The following is a 25,912-nucleotide window of genomic DNA, read 5'->3' on the forward strand; positions in this document are numbered from 1 at the left end:
TCATGCCTTGTGACACTGACAAAAATACATGGGGATAAATAGCTTCACTAACTCTCGTTTTGCATTGGTAATTAGCTTTACTTTTTCCTCCTAAATTGAGAAATATATGAAAGAGTCATGTTTTATCTGTTCAGTCATGTCTATGAAGAAATGAAACGGTGACCATGGGCCAGCATTCTTGTTCCATTTCATAACCATTCGGTTTATAGATTTGTCATTTCTGACAGCAAATTGTGATTCTTTTTCACAACCTTCTAAGCACACATTTAAAAGTCATCAAAATAAGAGCCTTCTTCCACCACATTCACCAAACTATAGAAGAGAATAAGCAAGAGTCAGCCCCTTGCTATTGCATAGGAAGGAGAGAGTTAAAACTTTGCAGCACATAAGTATATAGACTAGCATGATCTGGCAGCACAGCTTTTGCTTTTTATGTACAGAATCTTGCTCATCATGTACACTTGTCTCCTTTGTAAGGGCATAGTTTTAATCATGGTGGATTCTGCAGCAAGTGCACCCTGAATGGGAGTGTCTTATTAACAAGAAACGTGCTAATCTCTCGACTGCCTTTTACCACTTCAGCAGTCTGCTGTTGAGATCCATGCAGTTACTCTCAGAGCATCAAAAAAAATCTGTGGGAAGAAAAAAAGTAAAGATCTTTAGAGCTCCAAGTGCCTGTTGATCCATCTTAGAATCATTCTACTGATCCATCAAAACTAAGGCTTGATTAACACACACATAAACTGGTATTTCAATATATTTAGGTTGTAGAAAGCAAAACCGTGGCAGCTTGATTACTCTGCCAAGACAATAGATCAAAAAAATACATAGAAATGTTACTTCTTCAGCACAGCTATAGGAGAACTCATTTAATAATACAGGCTTTTGTTTCTGAAGATGAAGTCGTTTGCCTGGTTTTCTATAGAGGAGCTCCAATTCAACCATATAGCAGAACCAGTGCTAGTTTCACTGGTGAAAGGATTTCTGAAAAGGACAATGTGTTAAAATTAGTATCACTGAAACAGGATTTTCAGGCAATTTCAGCTTTCTTTATCCAGTGTAACATCAGGTATCCGAGAAGTTACACAACGCCATTTTATGTGAAACGTTTCCAGTTTTCTGTTGCAGAGAACATCTGCCATCTCTCAGAGCTCTGAATCTTCCACTGCTCTGTACAGGAAAGTCCAAAACTCCAACATCCCCTGAACCTTGCATGCTGCATTGGCAGCTAAGAAGGAATTTGAGGGGTATCACAACCTAAACTTAAGACCAGGCTAGGAAGACCTGTTACAGAAATCAAGATCTGTATGAATGGAGCGTGCATCTGTGTGTGAATGCACAAGAAACAGCTGAAAAGGGGTAACTGCATGTGCTAGTTGCTACATTGTATGGCAGATGTGGTTTCATTCAAATAACTAGGTAACAAGAAGAAGAAAAACAAACCTAAAAGAAAGGTAGTAAGAAAACAGAGAACTGGAGAACCATACTAAACCCCCAGGTAAGGAAAACAAAGGAACAGTGAGAGTTTAAGACTGGACAGAAGGACAAAATGGACAAAACAAGATACTGAGAAAAAAGGTCCCAAAAGCAGTTTCCAATCCTAAATGGTGCACCAGATGTGCACAAATAAAGAGTTTTGTGACAAAAATGTCACAAGAGCCATAATGAAGACTCGATCCTTATGTCCCTCATCCTCAGCATCACATTAGACGATTCTGTCATATTCTGGGCATAAGTCTTGACCCTTCTGAGCACATGGGTGAGAGAGTATGTGAGCAAAATCCATGACAGAATGAGTGCGACCGACTGAAGTTTGTCAATCTGAAGCAAGTATCACCTCTCCTATCTGTAAGAACCTGCACTGAGTTTTGTTACAGTAATTTTCTATAGTTTAGTCCTTGAAGAATGGATTCTGGGAACTGGTTTCCACTCTACTTTATTTAGTGCTGTTTCCCTATGTTAGGAGCAAGGATAAGATACAGGGCTACCTATCATAGTCACCACATTTATTGTTAAAAAAACATATGTTTGTGTAAATATGTTCCAAGATCATGTGCTACAGTCAGAAGCATTATGAGAATATTAACCCTAAAAATATTTTTAAAAGAAAAATCCAATCTTCACTTTTTTTATGACACTCATTTGAAGTGCTTTGGGGAAAAAAATATCAAAAGGAGTAAGCAGTCTTGTCCATAGCAATGAGAAAGGACAGCTGTCGTGTGGATTAATTTAAAATTTGCCGGGGAGAACAGGAAGCAGGAATGCTACTCCCATGTTTGCAAGGTAAGGAATCGAGGAGAAGGCGGGGGGGAAAGCATGAAACATCATTAATTAACTAAAGGTACTCCCAAATCACCTCTACATTTCAAAGACTGTTGCATAGTCTCCGCTATTTGCCAGTCATGGGGAGAAGAGGGGAAAGAAAGTAAGAACAAGAAAAAAAACCCCACACAACACCAACATTTTATGGTCTCAAGAAGACATTTTTCACTGTAGCCTGAAGAGTCAGCTTTCCTTCTCGTCTTAAGAGTTAAAGCTTTTAAAACGAGTTTCCAATTAGGCTTAAAATAGTCTCTAAAGAATCTAAATGCTTATGAAATGCCTCAGAAGTAAGGCTATTTTAGCCTCAGAATATTGCTAACACAAAGCTTTTTGGTACATCAAACCAACACCTCTACGAAACGATCGAGAGCACCTGGAAATGCTCTAAGACATGTGCCTCAAGGACAGAACAAAAAACATTCAGAATGCGGAAGGTTAAGAAGCCAGACACGAAAGATGTGAAGTGGGAAATGAAAAACTAAGAAAAAGAGAGTAGCCTGCTAGCTGAAGTTCTGCATGATTTTCTGCCATTTCACAAGCAACTGTACATACTTTGATGTTACATATTCAGTTAAACACAAGTTAGGCTAGTCAAATTTGGCAAGATACTCAAAACAGAACAGAGGCAATCAAACAGGCAAAAAGCAGGGTGAAATGACATCCCAACAGAAACAGTTCTGATCAAGCCTGGATGAGCATGAAGCTAAAGAAGAAGAAAGACTTAATAGTACCAAAGTCCATGGGATCATAGGTCTTTCTCCAGAACCCTCAGCAGCAAGGCATGGCGAGTGGAGGAGGCAGCTCTCAGCTGCAGCCCAGTCCAAGGAAGAGAATTTCATACGGATCTAACCAGTAACTCTAATAACTACAGAGAATAAGGATTTACAAGATTCAGCTTAAAACGCACGTCTGTTCTTAGTTGGTTCAAGGTAGTCCCACTGGAGAAAGATCTATTGGATTTTATATTCTCAGCAGACCAGTGAATGAAAGTTAATTCAAGCTCTAAAAAGACACCTGCATGTCTAGGCAAAGTACGGAAGCTTGCTCCTACCACACAGCTATTGCCTTTGGGTTCTTATTCAAGCATCCCAGAAGTGTTAAGGGCTGAACTGAAGCTGGGCAGCAAACAGAAGCTAAGAGAGTCATGCAGATGGCATCTAATATTTACTTATAACCAAAATATCCCAAGTTATTTGTTACTTCAAAGGAAGCAACACCACCTTGGCTAAATATTTCCTTAATTTCCTTTACTCTCTGCTGCTCTTTCATGTGGGCACTAATGAAACCAAGAGCAAATTGGAAACCATCAAACAGGATTTCAGAGCTCTGAGGATGGTGGACAAGGGTCTGGGAGCCCCGGTCATGTTCTCCTCAATCCTGCCAGTGAGGGGGAAGGATTTTCCAAAGAAGTAGACAGATTTTCCAAATATAACAACTGGTTGCACCACTGCTGTTGGCGACAGGATTTTGGTCTATGACTATGGGACCCTGCTTGAAGATCAACAGTTGCTGGGGAGAGATGGGATCCACCTCACTAAGCAGGGCATCCGTATCTCTGCCAACACGTTGGCCAGCCTGGTAAGGAGGGCTTTAAACAAGGAAAGATCGGGGAAGGGGAGAGTTATAGAGACAGGGTAGTCAGCCAGTCAGGGTGCTGCCAGCAGGTGCACGCAGCCAGGGAAGTGCATATGGGACATGGCTATGGAGGATCCTCTTGCACCCCTCCTGGGAAGCCTGCCTGCTCAGCTGCCTCTCTGAAACGCCTGTACACCAATGCACACAGCGTGGGGAATAAGCAGGAAGAATTAGAGATCTGTGTGCAGTCGCAGGGCCATGATCTCATTGCAATTACAAAGACATGGTGGGATAGCTCACATGACTGGAACACTGTCCTGCATGGCTACATGCCTTCTAGGAAAGATAGGCCAAGAAAGTGAGATGGTGGAGTTGCTCTTTATGTGAGAGAGCAACTGGAGTGTATTGAGCTTTGCCTAGGGGTGGAAGAAGACCAATTCAAGAGCTTATGGGTGAAGATCAAAGGGCAGGCTAACATGGGTGAAACTGCTGTGGGTGTTTCCTACAGGCCACCTGATCAGGAAGAGGAAGTCAATGAGGCCTTCTACATGTAGCTGGAAGTATCCTCACAGTCACAGGCTCTGGTTCTCATGGGGGACTTCAACCACCCTGATATTTGCTGGAAGGACTACACAGCTTTGCAGGAGCCCCTCGGACTGTTTGTGCCGAGAATTTGACACAGGTGGTAGAAGAGCCAAGGAGGAAAGTGTGCTGCTGGATCCTGTATTAACCAAAAAAGGACTGGTTGGAGATGTGAAGGTTGGGGGCAGCCTCTGCTGCAGTGATCATGCGATGATGGAGTTCAGGACCCAGCGTGGAGGAAGCAAGCCAATAAGAAAGGTCATCACCCTGAACTTCAGGAGAACAAACTCTGGCCTCTTCAGCATCCTACTTGGAGGAATCCCAGGGGTTAGGGCTCTAGAAGGAAGTGGGGGGGAGTCCAAGAGAGCTGGTTAATATTCAAGCATCACTTCCCCCAAACTCAAGATCAGTGCATCCCTATGAGTAAGGAGTCCAGCAAAGGGGGCAGGAGATCTGCATGGATGAGCAAGTTGCTCCTTGCAAAACTCAAACAGAAGACGACAGCATACAGAATGTAAAAAAAGGGGGCAGGCTACTTGAGAGGAATAAACAAGTATTATCAGAGTATGCAAGCATACAACGGGGAAGGCTAAGGCCCATTTGGAATTAAATCTGGCAATCTGTCAAGGATGTCAAGGACAACATGAAGGGCTTCTTCAAACACATCAGTAGCAAAAGGAAGACTAGGGAGAATGTAGGCCTGCTGCCGAGTGGGGTGGGGACCCTGGTGACAAAGAATACAGAGAAGGCAGAATTACTGAATGCCTTCTTGGCTTCAGTCTTCACTGCTAAGGGCAGCCCTCAGGAATCCTGCAGCCTGGATGTGAGGGAGAAAGTCCAGAGAAGGGAAGACTTTCCTTTGGTTGAGGAGGAAAGGATTAGAGACCTTCTGGGCAGGCTGGACATCCACAAATCCATGGGCCCAGATGGGATGCACCCACAGGTACTGACGGAGCTGGCAGACGTTGTTGCCAGCCCGCTCTCCATCATCTTTGAAAGGTCCTGGAGAACTGGAGAGGTGCCTGAGGACTGGAAGAAAGCCAATGTCACTCCAGTCTTCAAGGAGGAGGACCCAGGCAACTATCGGCTGGTCAGCCTCACCTCCATCCCTGGAAAGCTGATGGAACAGCTCATTCCAGATGTCATAGAATCATAGAATAAGTAAGGTTGGAAGGGACCTCTGGAAATCATCTAGGCCAACCCCCCTTCTCAGCAGGGTCACCTACAGCATGTTAGACAGGGTTGCGTCCAGGCAGGCCTTGAAGATCTTCAGAGAAGGAGACTGCACAACCTCGCTGGGCAACCTGGTCCAGTGCTCTGTCACTCTCACAGGGAAGAAATTCCCCCTCACCTTCAGGTGGAACTTCCTGTGCTTCAATTTCTGCCCATTGCCTCTTGTCCTGTCACATGGGACAACTGAAAAGAGTTTGTCCTCGTCCCCTTGACACCCTCCCTTCAGGTACGTGTACACATTGATAAGATCCCCCCTCAGTCTTCTCTTCCCCAGGCTGAACAGGCCCAGCTCTCGCAGCTGTTCCTCACAGGGCAGGTGCTCCAGCCCAGATCAGCCTCATCTTTGTAGCCCTACGCTGGACTCTCTCCAGTAGCTCCATGTCTCTGTTGTTGTGGGGAGCCCAGAACTGGACACAATACTCGAGATGAGGCCTCACCAGGGCTGAGTAGAGGGGCAGGATCACCTCCCTCGACCTGCTGGCAACACTCTTTCTAATGCACCCAAGGATACGGAGGTTCCTCTCTCCTATGAAGAAAGGCTGCGAGAGCTGGGTCTATTTAGCCTGGAGAGCTGTATTTCTACTTTCATGCATTCATGTTATATATTACATTTCTATCACTTCAGTTCCAGTCTGTGTATATTTTTACAATGAGAGAACACTGGCTCACATTGCCAACATTAAGAAAACCATCCTCACCAAAAACATTAGGCCTTTAGGTCAGGTTGCTTCAGAAAGAGCTCTTGTGAAGTTACCTTGCTAAACAGTTTAGTAAAATATCAAATATATTATTATACATACTGAATATAAAGTCTCTTCTAGCCTAATTAGTGTTTTCCAATTAGTGTATTCTACATTCCTAGAATAAAGCCAAAAGCAACAAAATTTTGTTGATTAAATATTTACTGTCTTTAATTTTAACTGCTTATTATTTTAACTGTTTTAATGATCCATCAGCATCTTCTACAAAAATTTGAGCCTTTTCTCATTATTGTCATGCAGGGATAGTTTAATGTTCACTTTATAGAGAATGGCAGTTAAAGGGATGAATTCACTTTTTGAAGCACATATTACAGCACATATCATTCAGATACTCCATTAAAAACAAGTATAGCACAGAACAAAAATCCTCAAGGAGGGAGCAGTTAATCATTCATAAGATCCAATTTTTACATCAGTATTTTATTTTTAAATCTCTAACTAGCTGCTTGTAAAGTACTTTGAAGATGTAAAATGCTACATACTACAGCTAAGAGTAATTAAGCCATTTTAGACAGACATCAAATCTGAAGTTTCAATCTACTCTTTAAGGAGTGGTTCTATTAAGTGCAACTGCTGCTGGGCACTGAGCTCCTCTTGCAAAAGGGGAATGACTTAACAGCTCCTCTCCCTCAACATCTAGCCCACGAGATTCAAGCATAACAATTACAAAAATATTGTTTCCAAATTCAAAGATCTGTTCTGGATAGTTTACATTGGTATAAAGTCAGAATTAACATAAATGTTTCTCTTTTGAAATTACATTTGGTTTTGGAATGAGGTTAAGAGTGAAAAATACATATTCAAGACTTCATTGCACTTCTCCAACATCAGTCAGATTCAGGAGAATAGGAGCAAAGGCACAATCCATGCTTGTGTGAAATATCTTCCTTCAGTATGAAGGAGTAAAATAGGGCAAGAGGAAGAATGCAGCAAGAGGAGATATGCCTCAAATAGATTTCCAAATTTTCCTGACGCTTTGTGAAGTTTCGATGGAAGTGAGAACTAATTGTCACAGGAAGCATTTTGAAAATAGGAGGCAGACATCAGAAGGTAAGCATAAATTTCTGGTTTAACTACTTTTAACACACTATTTGTTTCCAGAATGAACTACATTCATGACCAGTTTCCACAGGTATCTGCATATAAATCCTCAGGCAAAACAAGGTTTTCCATAAAAAAAAAGCATTAAAATGGAATAAACAACATCTAATACAAGAAGTACATTCTGGATTCTTCAGAATTATGTTGTATTGGTGACATTTCCCTGCAAAATTACCTCTTTCATTTTCTCCACAGAAAGACACCACAAAGAATAATGTCTGCTTCTCTGCCACCCTCTATAACAAATCTTAACATCTGAGCAACATAATAAGGTAACAACGGAGAGTCTCCCTTCCTATGCAAAGTTGCTTAAACATTTTCCAGAAATAATGAATTTCTTTGCATTCTTCGCTCTCAAGACTGAGTACTAATAATGACAATACAAGTTAAAAATTACATTAGTGAAGATATTTGTTGCCATATCTATTTTTTTTTACCCCAAACCAAAAAAAATAACTGCTAGCTAGGCTCCTTCCTACATAATCTCAGATTATCTTCCTTATCTCATTTGTGAGGGAGTCGCAGGACTGTAATAGGTTACTTCTCACTGTAATCTCAAGAACATTCAAATTCCAGTGGTCTTCATCCTTTAAGACATAAGCTTCAGAGAGATGAACAACAGTGTATCAGTAGATGGCCCAAAACTACAACCATAATCATCATGCTAATGTCCATCAAAAACTTTATTCACCAGATAAAAGCGATCATACCCACTCCAGAGAGTGGGAAATACAAGTAGAAATCATCATTAAAGGAAAGGGGAGATTAAGAAGTTAGGATAGATATGGCAGGGCGGGGGGGAGAAGTATTCCACTCAATTTCAAAAGCATTTTGGTTTTCCGATTTTTACAGTTTCTACAATAAAACTGAACTTTGATCTCCTGAGACAAAAGGCACAGGCCTCAGCCTTGCTTCTTCTATTGCCTCTCCCTCAGAAAAGGGACAGGAGCAAGAAGGTTGCTTACACTTGAACTCAGAGCCAATACGAATGTTTTCTTCAACACGTTCACATTAATCTCTACTAATTAGCATTTTTTTAAAACATTCCTTTCATGGAAGGCATACCAAACAGGCCCACCGGAAATTTATTAACCTAACTTTATTGACAGTGAAAGTCAATGAATAGTGTTCAACCAGTTCAGCATTTGTGGAAATTCTTAATGAGGATGTGTTCAGCTTCCGTCAAGTTACTGTGTGGCTTAACTAGGTGTGACTTTTTAAATCAATCCATTAGTGAAGTTAATAGAGTGCTTATCATACCTTTTCCAGGAAATTAACCATGTGTAAAAAGCCAAAACTGGAAAGAGAAATCGAGATAAGTCAAATATGTTACTTAGCTTTCAGAACTACTGAAGCAAAACAGCAACTTTTCTCATTCTGTAGCAGCGCCTAATTGAGACAGTAAGTAAAGCATTTCTCAGGTTACATGGACAGAGCCCTGTTAGTTTAGGACATAAATACATTCCACAGAAATACCAAAGCACTGCATGCACACCCCAAAAAAAAAAGACTCCCTTTACTGTTCGTTTTATCTCCCACTACTGCACGACTGTATTAATCTGAATCAGCCTTTATAAAAGCTACCAGGCCCATACCTTGTCTCAACACCATATATACATTGGAAAAAATAACCTGAGACTTTGTAGTTTCCCCAGTTTTCAATTTAAGAAAACATAAAGCTGAACTCTAGCACTGCTGCTTGTGTTACAGATTTCCAAAGTTAAAAAAACAGAAAAGGGAATTTCTATTTTCAATGTTATTAGACACCAAAGGTGGCTGGAAACAGCTGAATATTACAGATAACACTGCATATAAAAACGTTTCAAGTTTAACAGTGGAACTGGCACATTTGAAAGAACTTCAAAGCAATCACACTTAAGAGCCTCATTCCTTTCACTTCCCTTGCAGCAGTCACGTTGTAACCTTTTCTTGGTTTTCCTTCTACTTTGAACATCATTCTGCTTCCCACTAACAGCTTCCTGGATGGCACAGAGTGCTGATGGCACACCGAGCTGCTGACGCCCAGCAGCATCTCACTCCTTGGTTCCAGAGCAGCCCAAGAAGAGTGTTATATGCATATTCAGCATCTTTAAGGAGGAACAAGTTCATTTACTAGACACTACTAACAGAGGAGGTCCAGCCTTTGGGATTGCTCCTGAACCATACAGAGTAAGTTTCATAAAAGAATCAATCTGGGGGGAGAAAAGAACAATATTTGACATAAAATTATTGCTACTCTTTCACGAGCCTTTACCAGAGGTCTTAAGACACTGCAAACACATTTTTAGGCTAAGTATATCCCTTATTTACCACAAAAAAATTATTCTTTCATTTCAGGAACTACTTAAGTAAACTGGCTCCAGCAATAACATACCAAGTGAATCACAAAATTCACAGGTTTTGACTAGGCTATACTAGGATATTCCCACAGAAAATAAAGTATTCACTGAACACTGTAAACAGGATAACACACATACATTACCTCCATTAAAAAAAATGTTGGTTAAATAATGTGTCATATAAGAGGTGTTTTCAAGTGTAAAATGAGACAGATACCATCTAGAAGTATATTAAGAAATGGAGTGTCATGATAAAGATCTGGAAAAGTTCAGCGTGAGCAAAGTTTCTACATGGACCTTCAGGAGATGACCTAGTTCAAACTTCTGGACACCTTCACAATGCCAATACAGGTCTTACAATAGCATGTTATCAAATAGCATTTTAACAGGTATTCCACGCTTGGACAAACCGCTGTGGAGGAATCCAGATGATTCATGTGCCATGCAGAACAGTTCTGTAATCTCGGGGCACAACAGAAACTTGGGATTGCCCTATTTCAGAAGATAAGTAGCCCATGGAAAGCCTCAGACTTCTCCTGAGACAGCAAGAAGTGAATTGCAAATACGTATTCATTTCCATCGAGATATGGAGGGTTCCTGACCAGGGTCCCTTTCTCTTCTTGAAGGATCATCTCTGAGAAGACTGATCAGTCTCCCAGTCAGGGAGTTCAGAGTCCAAGTGAGATTGGAAATTTGCTACACATCCCCAGTCTGTGTCAGAAATACAAACTAAACAACCTTCCTATTAGAACAGACTTTTGCTTTCAGCTGAACGAGAAGTGGCAGGAGACTGCAGCAAAGGGGACAAAAGGCAACTTGAAACATCCTGTTTCACTGTGGATACATCTGAACCACATAACACTTCAGTGTAACTTTTCTGCTTCCAAAATATACACAGTAGAAAAGTCTGAAGAGTTGAGAATATTTTGAAAAAGTGTTAACTGAACTTGTCACTACTTAAGTGACTTCACACTTCACTTTTCAGTTTTGAATGTATTAATATCATAGACAGGAAGCTATAAATTGATTTGCCCAAATTCACAGCAGGTCTGTGGGAAAACAGGGACTGAACTGAGGTCTTCCATATGGAAGATGAATAATTTGAGAAGCAGATTATTTTCTTCCTCCCTGGAACCATTGGAAAGTGAGAAGAAAACTAGTTTCCACTGGCTAACTCTCATACATACAGGTTATATATAAATTATAGAAGGCAAGATAAACTTGGTCTATTTGCCTTCCTCATATTTAGCTGAATTACCCACTTATTTCTAGGCAGTGGTATGTACCTCCTTAAAAGCTTTGAACTTACAAAACTGTGCCACATCAAATGGTGAAGTAAACTAGTAAGTACAAAAAAAGCTTCTAATCAGCCAAACTAAACTAAATCAAACCAAGATGCCTGCCAAGCTAACAACAGATTACTCATTTTTGTTCACTTCCTCCAAAAGACTCCATGGTTAGGCATGGCCTCAATGCAAATAGGCAATTTTACATTTTTCTTCCCCCTCTTCTTCCACCTTCAGGAGTCTCTGTAGAGAAAGCACCCTATAAAATTGTGCTAGCACAATTCATAAAGTAGCTGAATTTTACACATTAAAGACAACACATTTCCACTAAGGAAGGAAAGTTAGGAAAGTTAAGTGGAAGAATGACCATTGTTCAAGAATTCCTGCTTTAAAATAATAAAGCAAACCTAGATTTGAGGGATACTGATACTCTCCACTCTACCATTTCAAAATAATTAACACTCATTCTTCCTAACTACAAAAAGCACAAGAATGCTCTATCCCCGTTACAGTTGCAGAGAAGGGTGAAATTCATCTGCCCTAATGTAAAAGTCTGACACTTTTGCTATAAACTTCATCTTTTCTGTTTACTAGTTGCCCAAAGCACCTCTAAGAGTGCTGGTTTGGTAAAAGTTCTCCATATTGCTATAAAGTCTTATTTATTAAAATTATCACCCATCAACCTTGCATTCTCAGCTCCAATCCTAATCAGTAAAGCATCTGAGCAGATTTGTTATTTGCAGTTGTTTTGTAACAGGGAACTACTTCTCCCCTCCACTTTGAAGACCTATAGAGCATTCTCAGAATTCCATTTCCCTCCATGAAGAAGCCAGTATTTTCCTCCCTATTCAAAATATGTGTATTAGAGAAACCTCGGATTGTAGACTCTGAAAGCAAACTGGAAAAGTAGCTCAAGGAAGTCAACAACAGAAAAGCACAATGTAGGTTTGTGAAGTATCACCTTTGTCAGCTAAAATAATCTAGGTTATTAGTTTTTAGGAGGTGTTACTGAAGGGGCTCTAATATAATTTTTCTGAGTAGTTGGAAGAACTCAGTGCATTACAGGTTTGCTTTTTATTTTTTAATATCCCTTTTCATAACTTCAAAGTTTATATATAGAAGGCAAACAAAAGCACTCCCTCCTTAAACAACTAGCATTTTGTTTCAGTACCCAAAAGCATCTTTGGGTTTTGCAGATTTTTCTTCATAGAGTTCAACTCTAAATTCTTTTCTGTTTATCTAATGCTGCTTCTTCATGTCTCAGTACCACACGGTCATGGTTGGTGTGAATGTGTCTCCATCTTCTCCCTCAGGAGAACATTAAGACCAACTCTTAACCTTTGCTGGAAAAAAAAAAAAAACACTATTCTGCCTCCGCTATCTTTTCTTTAGAAGAAGAGTCAGATTCAGTGCTGCGATAGGAATAATCTGAATTTTCCCCCAAACCAGCCTACATTCAGCTGTCAGCCCACCTCTCTCCTTTTCATGCTGTCTTTGAAAAAAGCAAAGAGAAAGAGTCCAATTTCTACAAACGTAAGCAGCCAAACATGCATCTTTGACATTTTGAGTATATTTCCTTTCTTATAACATTTGATTATCTGAAGTTTGATGGATCACCTTTTTCTACAGAGAATTCCTTTCTAGTTAAACCTCACTTTTTGCAGTCATCAACAAATACAGCATTAGGGCATCCTTCACTACCACATCTGTCATTGTGTTTGACTATTAACTGCTTCTTCTCCTTCCTTCCCAACCTACAAGGAAGTTTGACGTAAAACTCATCTGGTCACTGTTACAAAGCATGCATTCTTGAACCAAGTCCACAACGGATTTCAAATACTTGTTTTATCTTTCACCTTTCCTTCTAAACAAGTATACAAGTTACAGTCTCCTTCTTTGTCCTCAATTTCCACATATGCTTTCCCCTCTCATGTTAAGCATTCACGTAATTTAATAAGCTCAAATCAAGTAAGTACCAACATCTGCATCATATATACACTAGCAACATTGGCAAATTAGAGAAAACAAAATTCCAAACAACAGGTTGAGAGGTAAGATACATAAATAAGGTCCATCTCATAGGAGATCCCTCCTTCACATTATCATGCCATGTGACATGCAACACTTTCTATAGCTACCGAAAATAACATTAAGGCAGCAAAATCCCTTGGCAGAAAACAGCTGCATAAGTGAGGAGATAAAAAAACAGGTGGACACCCAAGTATACCTTTCCGGAGTGAAACACCTATGTTCTTTACTCTTTTCAACATTAAACGTTATTCTCATGCAAGCTAAACTGTCATACAGTTAAGGGTACTTGGTCATTGTTTCCCTGTTCCATATGCTGAGAAGAGTCCTTAAAACAAGCTATCAAAATCTTCCTGAATATATTTTTCCCATAGATGTTACTGCTTGTTGTGCTTTTAAGTCAGTCTTTTTTGATTTTTGGAGAGATGAATCAGAAGTTTCAGGAGACTCAGAATGCTAGGGATAACTCCTGACTTTTCTCCCCCTTCTTTACCTAAGTTTTCCTTAACATTTCCCCAGCACCATTATCCACCTGGTAAAATAAGGAGAATAATTCCTCCTGTTCCCTCTTCTCACTGTTGCCTATCCTAAGATTATGCCCTCTCCCACAGCAGATTTTGACCTGGCTGGGAGAGGAAAAGAAAGAGAGTGCAAGGGAAGACAAAGCTTCCTCCTCAGTGATTCTATCATATTCACATAACCTACACCACCTTCTGGGATATTCTGCAAGGACTAGGATTTGACCTTAAATTGCCCACGCAAGAGCAACAGGACGGCATCCACAGAGGCTCTTTTCTCTCAAACCCGTTCTTCGGATGACACACTTCTGAACTTCTTCTGAATGAAGCTTCTTAAAATAGTCTTGCTTCAAGGTCCATGTAGTCTAGATTCCGAGGAGGTGACCTGTCAAAATGCAGAGTGCCTCCTGCGCACTTTTATTAAGCACACCCTTGCACAAAGTACAGCACAAATTTGGTCAGCATTTGCTGATCCAAGTTAGTAAGTGTATCTGTGGAGAATACCAAGGGACTGCTCCAAAAATATCCAATGGTGTACACAATCCTCTAAACAATACGCATAGTTTAACCTGTATGATGCAATTCCACAGCAACACAGGGAAAAATATCAGCAGCTAAATTAGAACACGTATACCACAGCATATTGCAAGAGCAGCAGAGGACCCTGCTTTTCAGTACTTGTTTCCAAAAAACATGAAAAACCCACCACACACAAACATCTGGAATTTGAGAATAACACATTACTGCTATGAAGTTGCATACCCCAAGTTCTTCAGGCTCTTGCACAAGTCCAGGGACACATGGCTACCAATACTTTACATTAAGAATTCAAGAGTAGTGTATCCTGAACATCACACTCCCCATCTTCTCTTCCACAGCTCGCAGCCTAAACTAAGATAGCTTTCTCCTTGGGGAGTGACTCAACATAGAGGCAACCAGCATGGCCACTTCAGCTACCTGCCTGCTCTACGTGTCCTGCAGACGAAGAACTTCAAGCTAAGAGCATGGTAATTCATCAAGCTAAGATGATGTTAATCTGCCACAATAGTTTTTAGTCTTTCAATGTGCAGACTTAAAAATTTCCTGAGACACACACTTCTCTGTGGGGAGCTGAAACCTGCTGACAATAAACTTGTTTTTCCCAGTTGCATTTCACAAATGCCTTGGAAATAGGCCATGGAGCCTGAGGGGTCTGCAGACCTAAGGTTTAAAATTAATCAAGTAGAACTTCAAAAAAAAGTTAGTCTTTAAAAGATAGGAATTTGGTTTCAAATATTCAGTGGAACAAGGGATTTTTTTGCTTTTGTTTTTAAATTTTTATTCCAGAAAAAGGCTACTTGAAGAATTTTGGGGGCTCAACATCAAATAAAAAAAGAGGGCTCATATGAGAAGTTGAGTTTGGACCAGACAATTTTTTACAGAAGAATTTCTACATCCCAGCTGTGATATGGCATCTTGAAATAACTATTCTCCTCAAGCAGTATTATTTAGAGGTGCAATAATAAATCCCTTCATACAAGGGCTGTAAGGACATATACTAGTTGCTATCCAACTCCAGCAATTTCTTGTATAAACACACATAGGAAATAGTTTGGGGGTCTTCATGTTGTCATAACTACAAAGCCAGCTTAGAAATTCACCACAAAGTTCTCAGAGAACCTTGAAGTGCCAAACAGAAGCTCACATCTTCTTTCTGTTAAGGGCCATAGAAGAGCTGCCACCATGTATAGTAAATACTAAATCGCAACTGTTTGCCATCTTCCACTGTGCAGTTGATAGTGCTAAAGGGGAATCATCCATAGAAACAAAAGCAACTTGGAGATGCAAAGTAAAAGCAGACTGGTTACCCAAGTCAGGTATTTCAGTCAAGCGCTTGAGAAACATCAGTGAAGAAAGCATTAAGCTGTTTTGAAACTCCGTAAGAAGGAATCATTCAAGACACTTCTTCCCTTTCCAAAGGGCCTTTGTTCCTCCAGGGATAAAGCCTCCAGAAATACTAACCAAGGGCACATGGCTCCCACGTCTTTCAAGGGGAATTGTTCTAACCTGTGATAAGACTGCAAACGAGGCAGGGCTCTAACATTTAACCTGAAATCAGGCAAAGCTGGGTCAAGTCTCTGATTCATTCTTAGCTGTGCAAGTCATACTGAATAAAACAATTTCAAAATATCATCCAGACAATTCTCTAGAGAAGTATTTCTCTAGAGTTAAGGACTTACTGTGAGGAATGTATGTAGTAATTAGGCTAAAGTTCCTCTTGAATTTACTATATATTCTGCAGTTTAGTGATTTGAGGAAACCCTAACTGTACACAAAAGAAAATCCTTCTTGTAATTTTAAATAAAATTGCAGAATTCCTAAGACCAAGACTATCTTCACTGCAAATTACCTGCTGCAGAGTAACTAGTCGAAGTCTATGTATAAATAAAGACCAGATGCAACCTATCAGCCCTCTGCATTCAGGGAGAGAGAGAGGAAAATATTTTTTAAGTAGTAAACCAAATGACAATTACAAGACTGAGGCTTTCACTGAGAAAAAATTTCAGGTCTGCTATTACACTATAACATCCAAAGAAATAAGCAAATTTCACAGGATGAAAGCCTATGACCTGCACACTGTTTACTCAATTTCCCCCCCCCCCCCCCAAAAAAAAAATATTCCCTTCTCCAAATCACACAGAGGTTTAACAGCAACTAAAAATAAAACAGTGGGAAAGAACTATGGTCAAAGTAAAATATACGGTATTGGATAAAAGCCATTAGGATGATAGCCCTGCAAATTAGGGAAAAATGTAACTGAACTAGAATAAAAATACCCTAAGAAAGTTGGAAGAACTGGAAGAATGCAAACATAATTAAGCAGTGAATACATAAAGGACTGCTATTAAGACACAGCTTGGAAAGCTGAGAAGACATTGCAAGAACCTGAACCAGTGGGTGGGTCTGGAAATGAGAGGCTGGAAGAGACCTGCCCTGTGGAAAAACTCTTAGTAAGGCATTTCTGAGGTCAGGAAGAAAGACAAAATGAAAGCCTAAAACTCATTTCAGATCTTATGCAAAACTTGGATTTTCCTCAGCCATCTTAATGAGCCCCTCCTGCTGCATTCACCTGCTATGCTGAAAGGTTCTCTGTTAACAGTTCAAGTAAGCAGCAGAAGCACAGCTTTAATAAAGCCATCCTAAAGGCTCTCAGAGCATTCATATAGGCCTGAGCCATTTTCAGCCATTTTGATGATGCCAAGGACACAACATTCAAAAACTGCTTTAGCAGCAATCACATTGTGAAACCAGGAAGAACCGAACAGGTAATAGAGAAAAGGCAAATAAGGCAACAAACAAGGACCTGTCTACTACACTCTACTAAAGTCAGGAAAGGGTCAGAAAGAAAAGGTACTGCAGCACAGTATTTCACTGCCAATTAATTCTGTTACACATGAAATTAAACCCCGTTCATCTACTCAACACTGACTACACCCATCAGGCAACATTACCTGCAGATTCAGCTGCTTTTCTAAGAGAAAGCATTCTCCACTTACCTGCATTTCTAATAGAATGCCCTCTGCCCTGGTTCAAGCTCATGCTGCTCTCACCAAGATTTATTGATCTCTGTGTGCACACTATGCTTTTGCTCTCAGCACTTAAAATAAATTTTGTTCTCTCCATTTTCTCTACCACCTCAGACATCCACTGGATGATTCAATCACCCATCTAGTTCAGATTCCTCTGCTAAATGTTCCTTCTGTCAGGTCATAAAAAAAGAAATCCTCCCATCACTGACAAGTAGGGTTTCTCATGGACATTTCTGTGCCAGCAGAAGAGGAGAGAGTCAGTAATGAGTGAACATTTTCTGCTTCTACAGAATGCCACAGCTTCATTAAAACAAATGAAGTGCCTAGCCCTGCAAGCTGCAGAGAAGCACTTCTGCACTCAGATTAATACAATGCTGCCTGTCCATTTCTATACAGAGAGCTTTAGAGCCTCTGCAGGTCACGGCTCTCTGGACCTGTTAAGGGGATTTCGCCTCCCTCAGCAGCAGCTACTCAGACCCCCGGGAGTGTGAAACTGACAGGACCCGCGGCAATTTCACCCGGCTCCTCACCCCCACCGGCCTCTGCGCCCGCTTTGCCAGGGAGACTTCACCCTCCCAGGGCCCCGCTCCTGGCAGCTACTCCTCTATCCTGGATTTAATTTCCCTCCCCTTTGCTTTTCCCATATCAAGAACATTAAGAAAACGAATTAGCTCTAACTCAAACCTAGACAGAGGCAAGTACAGGAAGTATAACAGGAAGCATTTAGAGGAATGGGATAAACTGGCCTCTACATTAATTACAGAAATGTTGGAGTGGGTTTTCTTCCTGCAGCAATTGCCGATTGCACTCCTAGAAGCAAATCATTAATGTCACTCAGCAGTGATATTTAAAAAAAATAAATAATGCTATTTTTATGGTTACAAACATTAACAAAACAAACACTAAAGTGGTCACAATAAGTTTCAAGACATAAGGTAACCTAAGTGAAACTTAAGAATATTTTCTCAGGTTTCTTGCACCTTCCACTGACACAGCTGGTTTGGCCATGTCTGAAGACAAACCGCCTAGCTGCTCATCAGCATGCTCCTAGATTTCTTCCAGACTCTTTCAGTTCTGGGGAAATATGTTTTAGATTTAAACTAAAGACTTAATTCTGTGTGTTGATGACTCCTACACATGTCTGGATCAGAGAACACTACGAGCCTGCAAATCTCAGAATAGCTATGTGGCATCTCCAGGGGATACTGGCATGTAGTCAAGCAATGGAAACTCTTAGAAGTATGCCCCAACTTTGTTTTTTTAAAATGGAAGTGACTACCACAAGCATAAAATTAACAGTGTGAATCTGTGTGCAGCTGTACCTCAGCAGGTGCCTTAAGCCTACAAAGGTGCCAAGGTCAACGGAGATGACCAAACACTTGCAGAGTTTCCTTTAGACTCTAGTGCAGCACAGCAGTTGGCATTTCCAGCTTTGGTATTTCTGACTGGATTAGAGAAAAGTTACAGTATGGACAAAAACATCCTAACATGGGAAAGGGACTTTAGGGGCACATACTCTTTTTAGGCAGTTCTCATCACAATCAAGTGTCTCAAGAATTGCATGTTTGGCTTTGCAGAAGTACTTTAAAGCTCAAACTTCATAATACAAAGAGCTTATTCCTCAGCTTCCCTCACACATGCAGTAGCTAAACCAGTTAACATGGCACTGGATACACTGGAGGTTTAAGAAGTCTTTTCAAAGCCTAAAGCTGACTAGGAAATGTGCACTGGCATTCTGGCAACACCGACTCAGTTCACAGCAGCCCAGCAAGGTGAACGTGCTAACCAGGAACAATAAAGGAAAGTTACACCCGTGCTCTAAAACGTTAAATTAAACAGATACGGCTGTGCTGTAGAGCTGAATAGAGTGTCCTTCCTAATTTGAAGATTAAACTGTGTGACAGAGTCAACTTCAGGCAAATTCAAGTCAGCACAGTAGCCAAAAGCAAGCAAAGGCCTCAAGAAGTCAGTAGGTCCACATACCCCACAAAGGCAAGCGTTAGTAGCATGCCTTCCAATCACATTGTATGTGGCATCAGAAGCAGGAAGGAGAAAGTAGCTTTTCTACTTAAATCACCAATTTTGATACTGCTGTGCATCTAGAGTTGTTTATTTTCTTTAGTCGGTATTTTCACTCACTGACAACTGGTGATTTTCATCTCAAAAGGATCTCTGTCATTCAGTGTGGCCTTTGCACTAAGTTCAGTATTTTCTAAGTATAATATATATACACACCCATACACACAAATTTATTGAACCATTAGTAAGTTCACAGAGGTAAAAAGCATTCATTGTTTCATAAAATATTTGCTTCACAGATTAATATTCTTTTCTTTTTGATGCACTAAGCTGCACCTGGTAAGAGCTGAATTTAACTGAAATGCACAAAAAAAATACTTCAGTCAATACACTTAGCCTGTCAAGTTCTAAATACAAAATAAAATAGCTGATATAAAGTAACCACTTTGTTTGTTTGCTGTCACTGAGCCCTTCAACATATTAGAGCTATAAGAGCTTGTTCTACGCTGAAGAGAAAAGAAAGAATCCATTTAGCATCTCACCCTTGTGTAAGCTCAGTAAATAAAGAGCAGAGACCTGAAAATTTCTAGTTTCACTATCAGTTCATATTTTGACTGCGGTTCATTTGCTGAAGCACACATTTTTTGTTTAGACTACTTAAATAATTTATACTAGCGTGCCCAATTTGTTATCATTTTGATTACACTAGTTCACTTTCAAAATAGTATTTTAGTTTATATTATATATTTATATTTTTACATCTTGTTTCATACCAGAACTCTCTCAGAAGTGTTCTTCTGTCACAGGCTAACTTTTCTTGCAGAGTACAGAACTCACAAGTGAGTTTCAAAGGTTGTCTTGAAAAAAATACGGTGTTCATGTCAAGACAGAGAATCTTTGATTTCTTTAAGAAGTATTTCAAACCATTGAGATTTTCTCACTGCTTTCTTGGTTTGGTTGTGGTTTGTTGGTTTGTTGTTTTTGTTTGATTTATTTTAATGAGTAGCATATCAGCTCAGGTCTGGAAAGGCAAGTAGGAAGGCAGCTAGTTGCCTTCACTACAAAACACTCATAGAAGATAAGACTTTTCAAGATGAGAGGTCTTAAGCTCTCTGACAATTTCCAACTGCTCGATCTTCTGCTAAGGCTGACCTCAGATGAGGTTCTTCACCTTTGTTTCTCTATTATCCCCAAAGTATTAGACAACAGTTCCACAGAGCCTGCATCACAGGTTTAGAAAGTGCCAAGCATCACCAAACATTCCAAGAGCTGCAAATATAAAATCTATTATCAAGGGGTAGAAAGATCATTTCCTTCCTTATGGGTTCACAAATCACTTCTCACAGATGCAGACCGAAAAACCTACAGAAGTACAAACAGGTGCAGCTATTTTTCCTCTGCTAAAAAAAAATCTCCTTCAGAAGCTTCTTCAAATAGATAAGTATTAAAAGGCGCTATGAAAGCAGGCATCACAATGTATTTAAGTCCCATTTCTCCAAGTCTGACTCTTCCTTAAGACATTGTTGGAAGGGCTATTTCAGAGATGGGGAACAGAAAGAGCAGGGACAATATTCTGGAAGTACCCAAGCAAACAAGGCTAGTGACTCATGTAGAAAATACATACAGGATAAATATAAACCCAAATATCTAGATTTCCTGTCACTCAATATATTCCTCTTAGTGAATCTTCTATAAAGAGGAAAAAAAAGCATGGCACTAGGAATTTAACAGGAGGGAAGAGGGCAAGATTTTACTCACTGGTGGGACAAGTTCATACATTTCTGGAGCTTGTAAACCAGATGAAACTTCTTTTTAAAGACTTAAGTTACATGGGGATGGCAGTCTCCACAGATTGACAGAGGCTGAACTGCAATGAGTGTTATGCCAGCTTCTCTCACACAAACCACCTGCAGTTCTCCAGTTATCTAATAAGACACATCATACTATTCAGCTGTGTCTGTATCAACCCTGTTATGTAACAGCACAGTTCGTTAGAGGTTTCTAAACAGTTATATGCTACAAGTTACACTGTAGTTATGACAGCATTTTCAATACTAAAATCCCACCTAATTCCTGATAAAAAACCTCTAACTGGTTATCATTTTTTTTACATCGTCTTATACAATGCAGAAATTACTGTAGTAAGATACAATAGGGACATATTTTGCCATCTATATATATTAATACCCTTCAGACTTCCTCTTCAATAAAACCTGCAGCATGAATCCACACGACGAAAGAATACTTCTATTGTTGTGCCCCAGCATTCAGTTCTGCCCAGTCAAATATAAATTGACATATAAAGAACAGAAGATGTTCATATGCTAGACAAAACTAAAAATGTTACTAAATATTTTGGGAGTACATAGCATATTTACCACAAGCAATCCTAATAGAGGTGATGTATAAACTAACTGATATGACCCATAAACCAAAATTTATTACTTAATGTATTAGGATTCATGAAAGTCACTTGACAAAATAAGATCAAAGGCAGTAAGAAGCATACAATCTTTTTTTTTTAAAAAAAAAAAAAAAAAAAGGGGTAGCTATATCTAATCCCTCAGCACAGAGCTCTGCGTTTTCAGTAAAGATTAACATATTTAAAACTACTAAACTCTGTATAATCTCCAAACACTGGGAAAAGTAATTCAATTAGGACAAGCACTGGTTAAGTTTCCTTCTTGCTAGTCACTCAATGCTATATCCTTGTGCTGCAAGCAAGGGAAAAAATAAAGAGCTAGGAAAAGAAAGAGAAGCTTCTCTTCAGCTGAACATGGATTATTTTGCAGGCTGGTGATGAATCCACAGCACATGCGGCAAGTATCCAGGTTTGCTGATCCAGTTTGGTGGGGAGGGCTGTGGGGTGACAAAAACCACATTGCTTTTGAGAAGCAATGACTTGCAGTAAATTCTGAAAGAAGCTGCAAGTGACCTTATGTCATTTAGCCAACACACACCCCTGACTGATCAGCACTGGCAGGACTCTGATGAACAGAACTGCAGCAGTGTGTCAGCTTTCTCTCCATGGCATTGACTGCTCGAGGAGCTGGCGCAACAAAACCATAAAAAGCAGACAATGTAAGTAACAGACACTGGAGGCAGGAAGATTCTGGAGGTCAGGGAACAAGGAAAGGGAAAGGGTTTGTTTTGTTTTGTTTCTTTAAAGAAAGAGCGGCAGCTTAATGCATAAGAGAACCAGCTGCTAATGCCGAACAGTATAACTAGGAGGAATCACTGCAGTCCAGACAAATACCTCTAGGTATATGGTGTTGAACTACCACAATATGGCTGAGGATACCAGCAAAAATTACAGACTGCATCCCCTGCACAATTTCAGTTTCAGGTAAGGTTATAGGAATGAAATGTCTAGAAATGCTTCCAGATCTTTCACGGCAAGGTATCACCTTTGATCACACAATTACATCTAAAGGCTCTAAAGCCTGTACAGTAAATGAACTCCAGGTAAGAATCTCTCAACTGTAACGTGCATGTTTAGGAAAGAAATGGTATACAATCAACACAGAAGGTCTGATACTAGCTGGCTTTGGTTGCTGATGCACCTAATCAACACTGCACCCCTTTGTAACATTTCATTTGCCATTCTGAAGTGCCTGAGTGAAACAGAAGCATCCTGTATCCCTACAAACAGCAGTAGGATATCTTTAATTACAGCCTTCCAGCAGGGCAGAAGTATATGCAGTAATCCTTTCAGGAATTTCAGGAAGTATATGCAGTAATCCAGTGCAACAGTTGTATAAAGAGATGTTTGATTCACAAAGCTGTAAGAACTTCTTTATTTCTACGTTTCCCTTAATCTTCAAAAACAAGGATGACAAAGGGAGCTATGTGTAAGCAAAACCTCTTAGACCTCTCCTGCAGAATGCAAGGTGCTTCCATATTATCTCCATTACATGGAAGAACATTATTAGAACATTTATTCTTTCAGGAGCCATATGTAATGGGAGCTCGTCACACAGTGAAAAATAAATAAATAAATAGACACAATTATATCAAGACAGCAGTATTTGAAGAGATCTGATGCAAATTCAGAGAAAGCTGTTTCTCCAGCATGTACGAGAATCATCTGGGGGCTGTGCTGGAGCATGCCCGCGCTGCAGCACCTGTAGACTGCCTGGACACGCTGAGCTCTTCGCTGCTATCAGCACAGCCCTGTGTTAGCGGAGAGTTCAGCGCAGATGAGCCACTGAGTGATCGCCCTGATCTAGACAAAGGCAGGTCTGAAACCCACACCACAGCTGCTAGCACTACCTAGCTCACCACCAGCTGAATACAGCGATAAGTTATGTATATTTAGTTAGGAATATTTTGCTACACTCTACCCCCAAACCCCCTTCTCTCCCTCCCAGATTTAAAACTATCAATGGGAATCATTTAAGACCTTCAGTATAACCATAGATGATTAGCTTGGGGGGGGGGACAAGGAGCTGCTGAGATTTAAGATCTGCACTAGATGCCTCCCATAGAGGCATCCTAAAATCTTCAGGAAATTAAAGCTCAGAAATACAGGGAAACAAGCAAAGCAAATGCACAGGCAACGCTCTAGATTCGTGTTGTCAAAAAACACCTTGAAAAAAAAATAGCATCTTTTACACACAACCCTCTTCCTAAATCCTCATAAAATGGCTGGCCAAACAGCACCTCACCAAGTAGGTCAGGTGACTTAGCCAAGAAGAAATGCCCAAGTTGAACTCGTGCTCCCTGCATCCCTAACACCAGAGTGGCTCCAACACAAAAAAGGAGGGGGGTGGTGGACGGGACAGACTAAAGGAAGCTACCAACATACAGGTAAATACATTTTAATAGCAGTCTTACCACCAAGCTCATCTACATTTAAGTGAAGAAAAAACACTATGTAAGTCATCGGGGGTAGGGGGGGAGGGAGAAGGAGTATGTCATCAGCTCCTACCACATAGGGAGCAAAGGTGGCTAAAGGCGCAAACACCCCACCCTGAGATAGAGAATATTTTGCTCCTTCTCATTATATCAAAGATCCTCCAATATTTGACCAGGATCACAAAGCACCCTACGAATTAATATTTTCCAGAAAAAAAAAAAAAACCCACTCCCCTAAAAGTAGGATTCGGATTTAATACGGCAGACAGAGAGGCCTTTACATAGGAAGAAGCTGAAATCCAGATTTCTCAGGGTTTTTTCTTATTTTTTTTCCTCCCCTCCCAGAAAAGACAGGAGAATAAAATCTCATCTACTATGTAAATATATTTAGAACGTTTCATCTGCCATGCCGGGACATAACTCCATTTTCAAAAAAATAAATATAAAGAAATATATTACATATATGTAAAAATACAGGTATCTCGAAGCAGGAGATACCAGGGATTGACACTCTTTTCCCAGCGAAGCCCGATGCACTCGGGCTAAATGAATCAGCACTGCTTCAAAAGATGGGGCTGCGTGGGGCTTAAAAAAGATAAAAAAAAAAAATAATAATAATCATTATCATCATCACGAATTAATAAAATGTAGACGGCCGAACCGCGCTCGCTGCCGCCCGCCCCGAGGGGCAGCCGGGGTGGGGTGGGGGGGAGCCTTCCCGCCGCCCGTGTGAGGGGACGCCGGGCCGGGCCGGGCCGAGACGAGCCGAGCCGGGCCGGGCCGGTGACTCACCGCTCTGCTCGCCCAGAAACACCAGCTTGAATTTCCGCAGCGGGTTGCCGAAGTCCCCGCCCGCCGACATGATGGAGGAGCCGCCGCCGCCGCCGCCGCCCCGCAGCTCGCTCCGCTCCCCGCGGCGGCACCCGCGACCGCTCTCGCTCGCTCGCTCGCTGGCTCTGTCTTCCCCTCCCCCTCCCGCTCCCCACTGCTACTCCTCCCCCTCGCCGGGGAAGGCGGGCGGGCGAGGCCGGGCGCGGCGCGGCGCAGGCGGCGCGGCCGAGGCGCGGTCGCGTGAAGCGCCCTCGCTCCGCTCGCCTCAGGGCCCCGCTCGCGCGCGCGCGCGCACCTGCCCCCCCCCCCCGTCTCGGCGCAGCCGGCGGCCCCGCCCCGCCCCGCCCCGCCCCGCGCACGCGCCGGCCGCCCAATCGGAGCGCGGCTCGGCGCCGCGCGGGAGGCGGGGGGGGGGGGGGGGGGGAGCGGCGGGGGCGGGACTTGTGTCCCCACCATTCGGCCGGGGGAGGGGGGAGGCGTGTTCACTCTGGAGCCTAATGGTGGCTGCGTGTCGGCTGCGTGGGCGGTTTTGCATGGGGAACGGAGCCGGTTTGCTGAAATGCCTGAGCTGTTGGGCGTCTGTAGCGGGGGGAAGTGAGGAGGTGGGGGAGGGGGGCGCCAAAGGTGCCCTCCTCGGGGAATACCACAGCATGGGGAAAGCAAAGGCCCGCATGCGCTGTCCGTGGCACGTGCAGCCCCGAAGACGGTCTGTGGTCCCCACGCGCCTCTGAGCCGTGAGGGCGTTGCCGGCATGCATCCTCCTATTGCGCCCACCCCTCGCCCAGACAGCGGCGCTCAGCTGGGCCTCGGGGCACCGCAGACAGCAACAGCACCACGTGCCCTGCCGGCACGGCGGGCATTCCCACACCCAGCTGACCCTCCCCGGGCCAT

The 25,912-nt window shown here is 41.7% G+C and overlaps 1 protein-coding gene across 3 annotated transcripts in view; it reads right to left on the reverse strand.

Moving 5' to 3' along the window:
- RAB6A (RAB6A, member RAS oncogene family) overlaps positions 1 to 25,174 on the reverse strand; it is a 64,838-nt gene extending 39,664 nt beyond the window's left edge. For all 3 annotated transcript variants that reach the window (XM_062567470.1, XM_062567469.1, XM_062567468.1), the window contains exon 1: positions 24,983 to 25,174. In XM_062567470.1, the coding sequence (XP_062423454.1) occupies positions 24,983 to 25,052 (70 nt within the window). In that variant the 5' untranslated portion in view covers positions 25,053 to 25,174. The remainder of the gene's footprint in view (positions 1 to 24,982) is intronic.
- Positions 25,175 to 25,912: the final 738 nt, after the last annotated feature.

This window comes from Rhea pennata, chromosome 1 (genome assembly GCF_028389875.1).
Source record: "Rhea pennata isolate bPtePen1 chromosome 1, bPtePen1.pri, whole genome shotgun sequence".
Classification (NCBI taxonomy): Eukaryota; Metazoa; Chordata; class Aves; order Rheiformes; family Rheidae; genus Rhea; species Rhea pennata.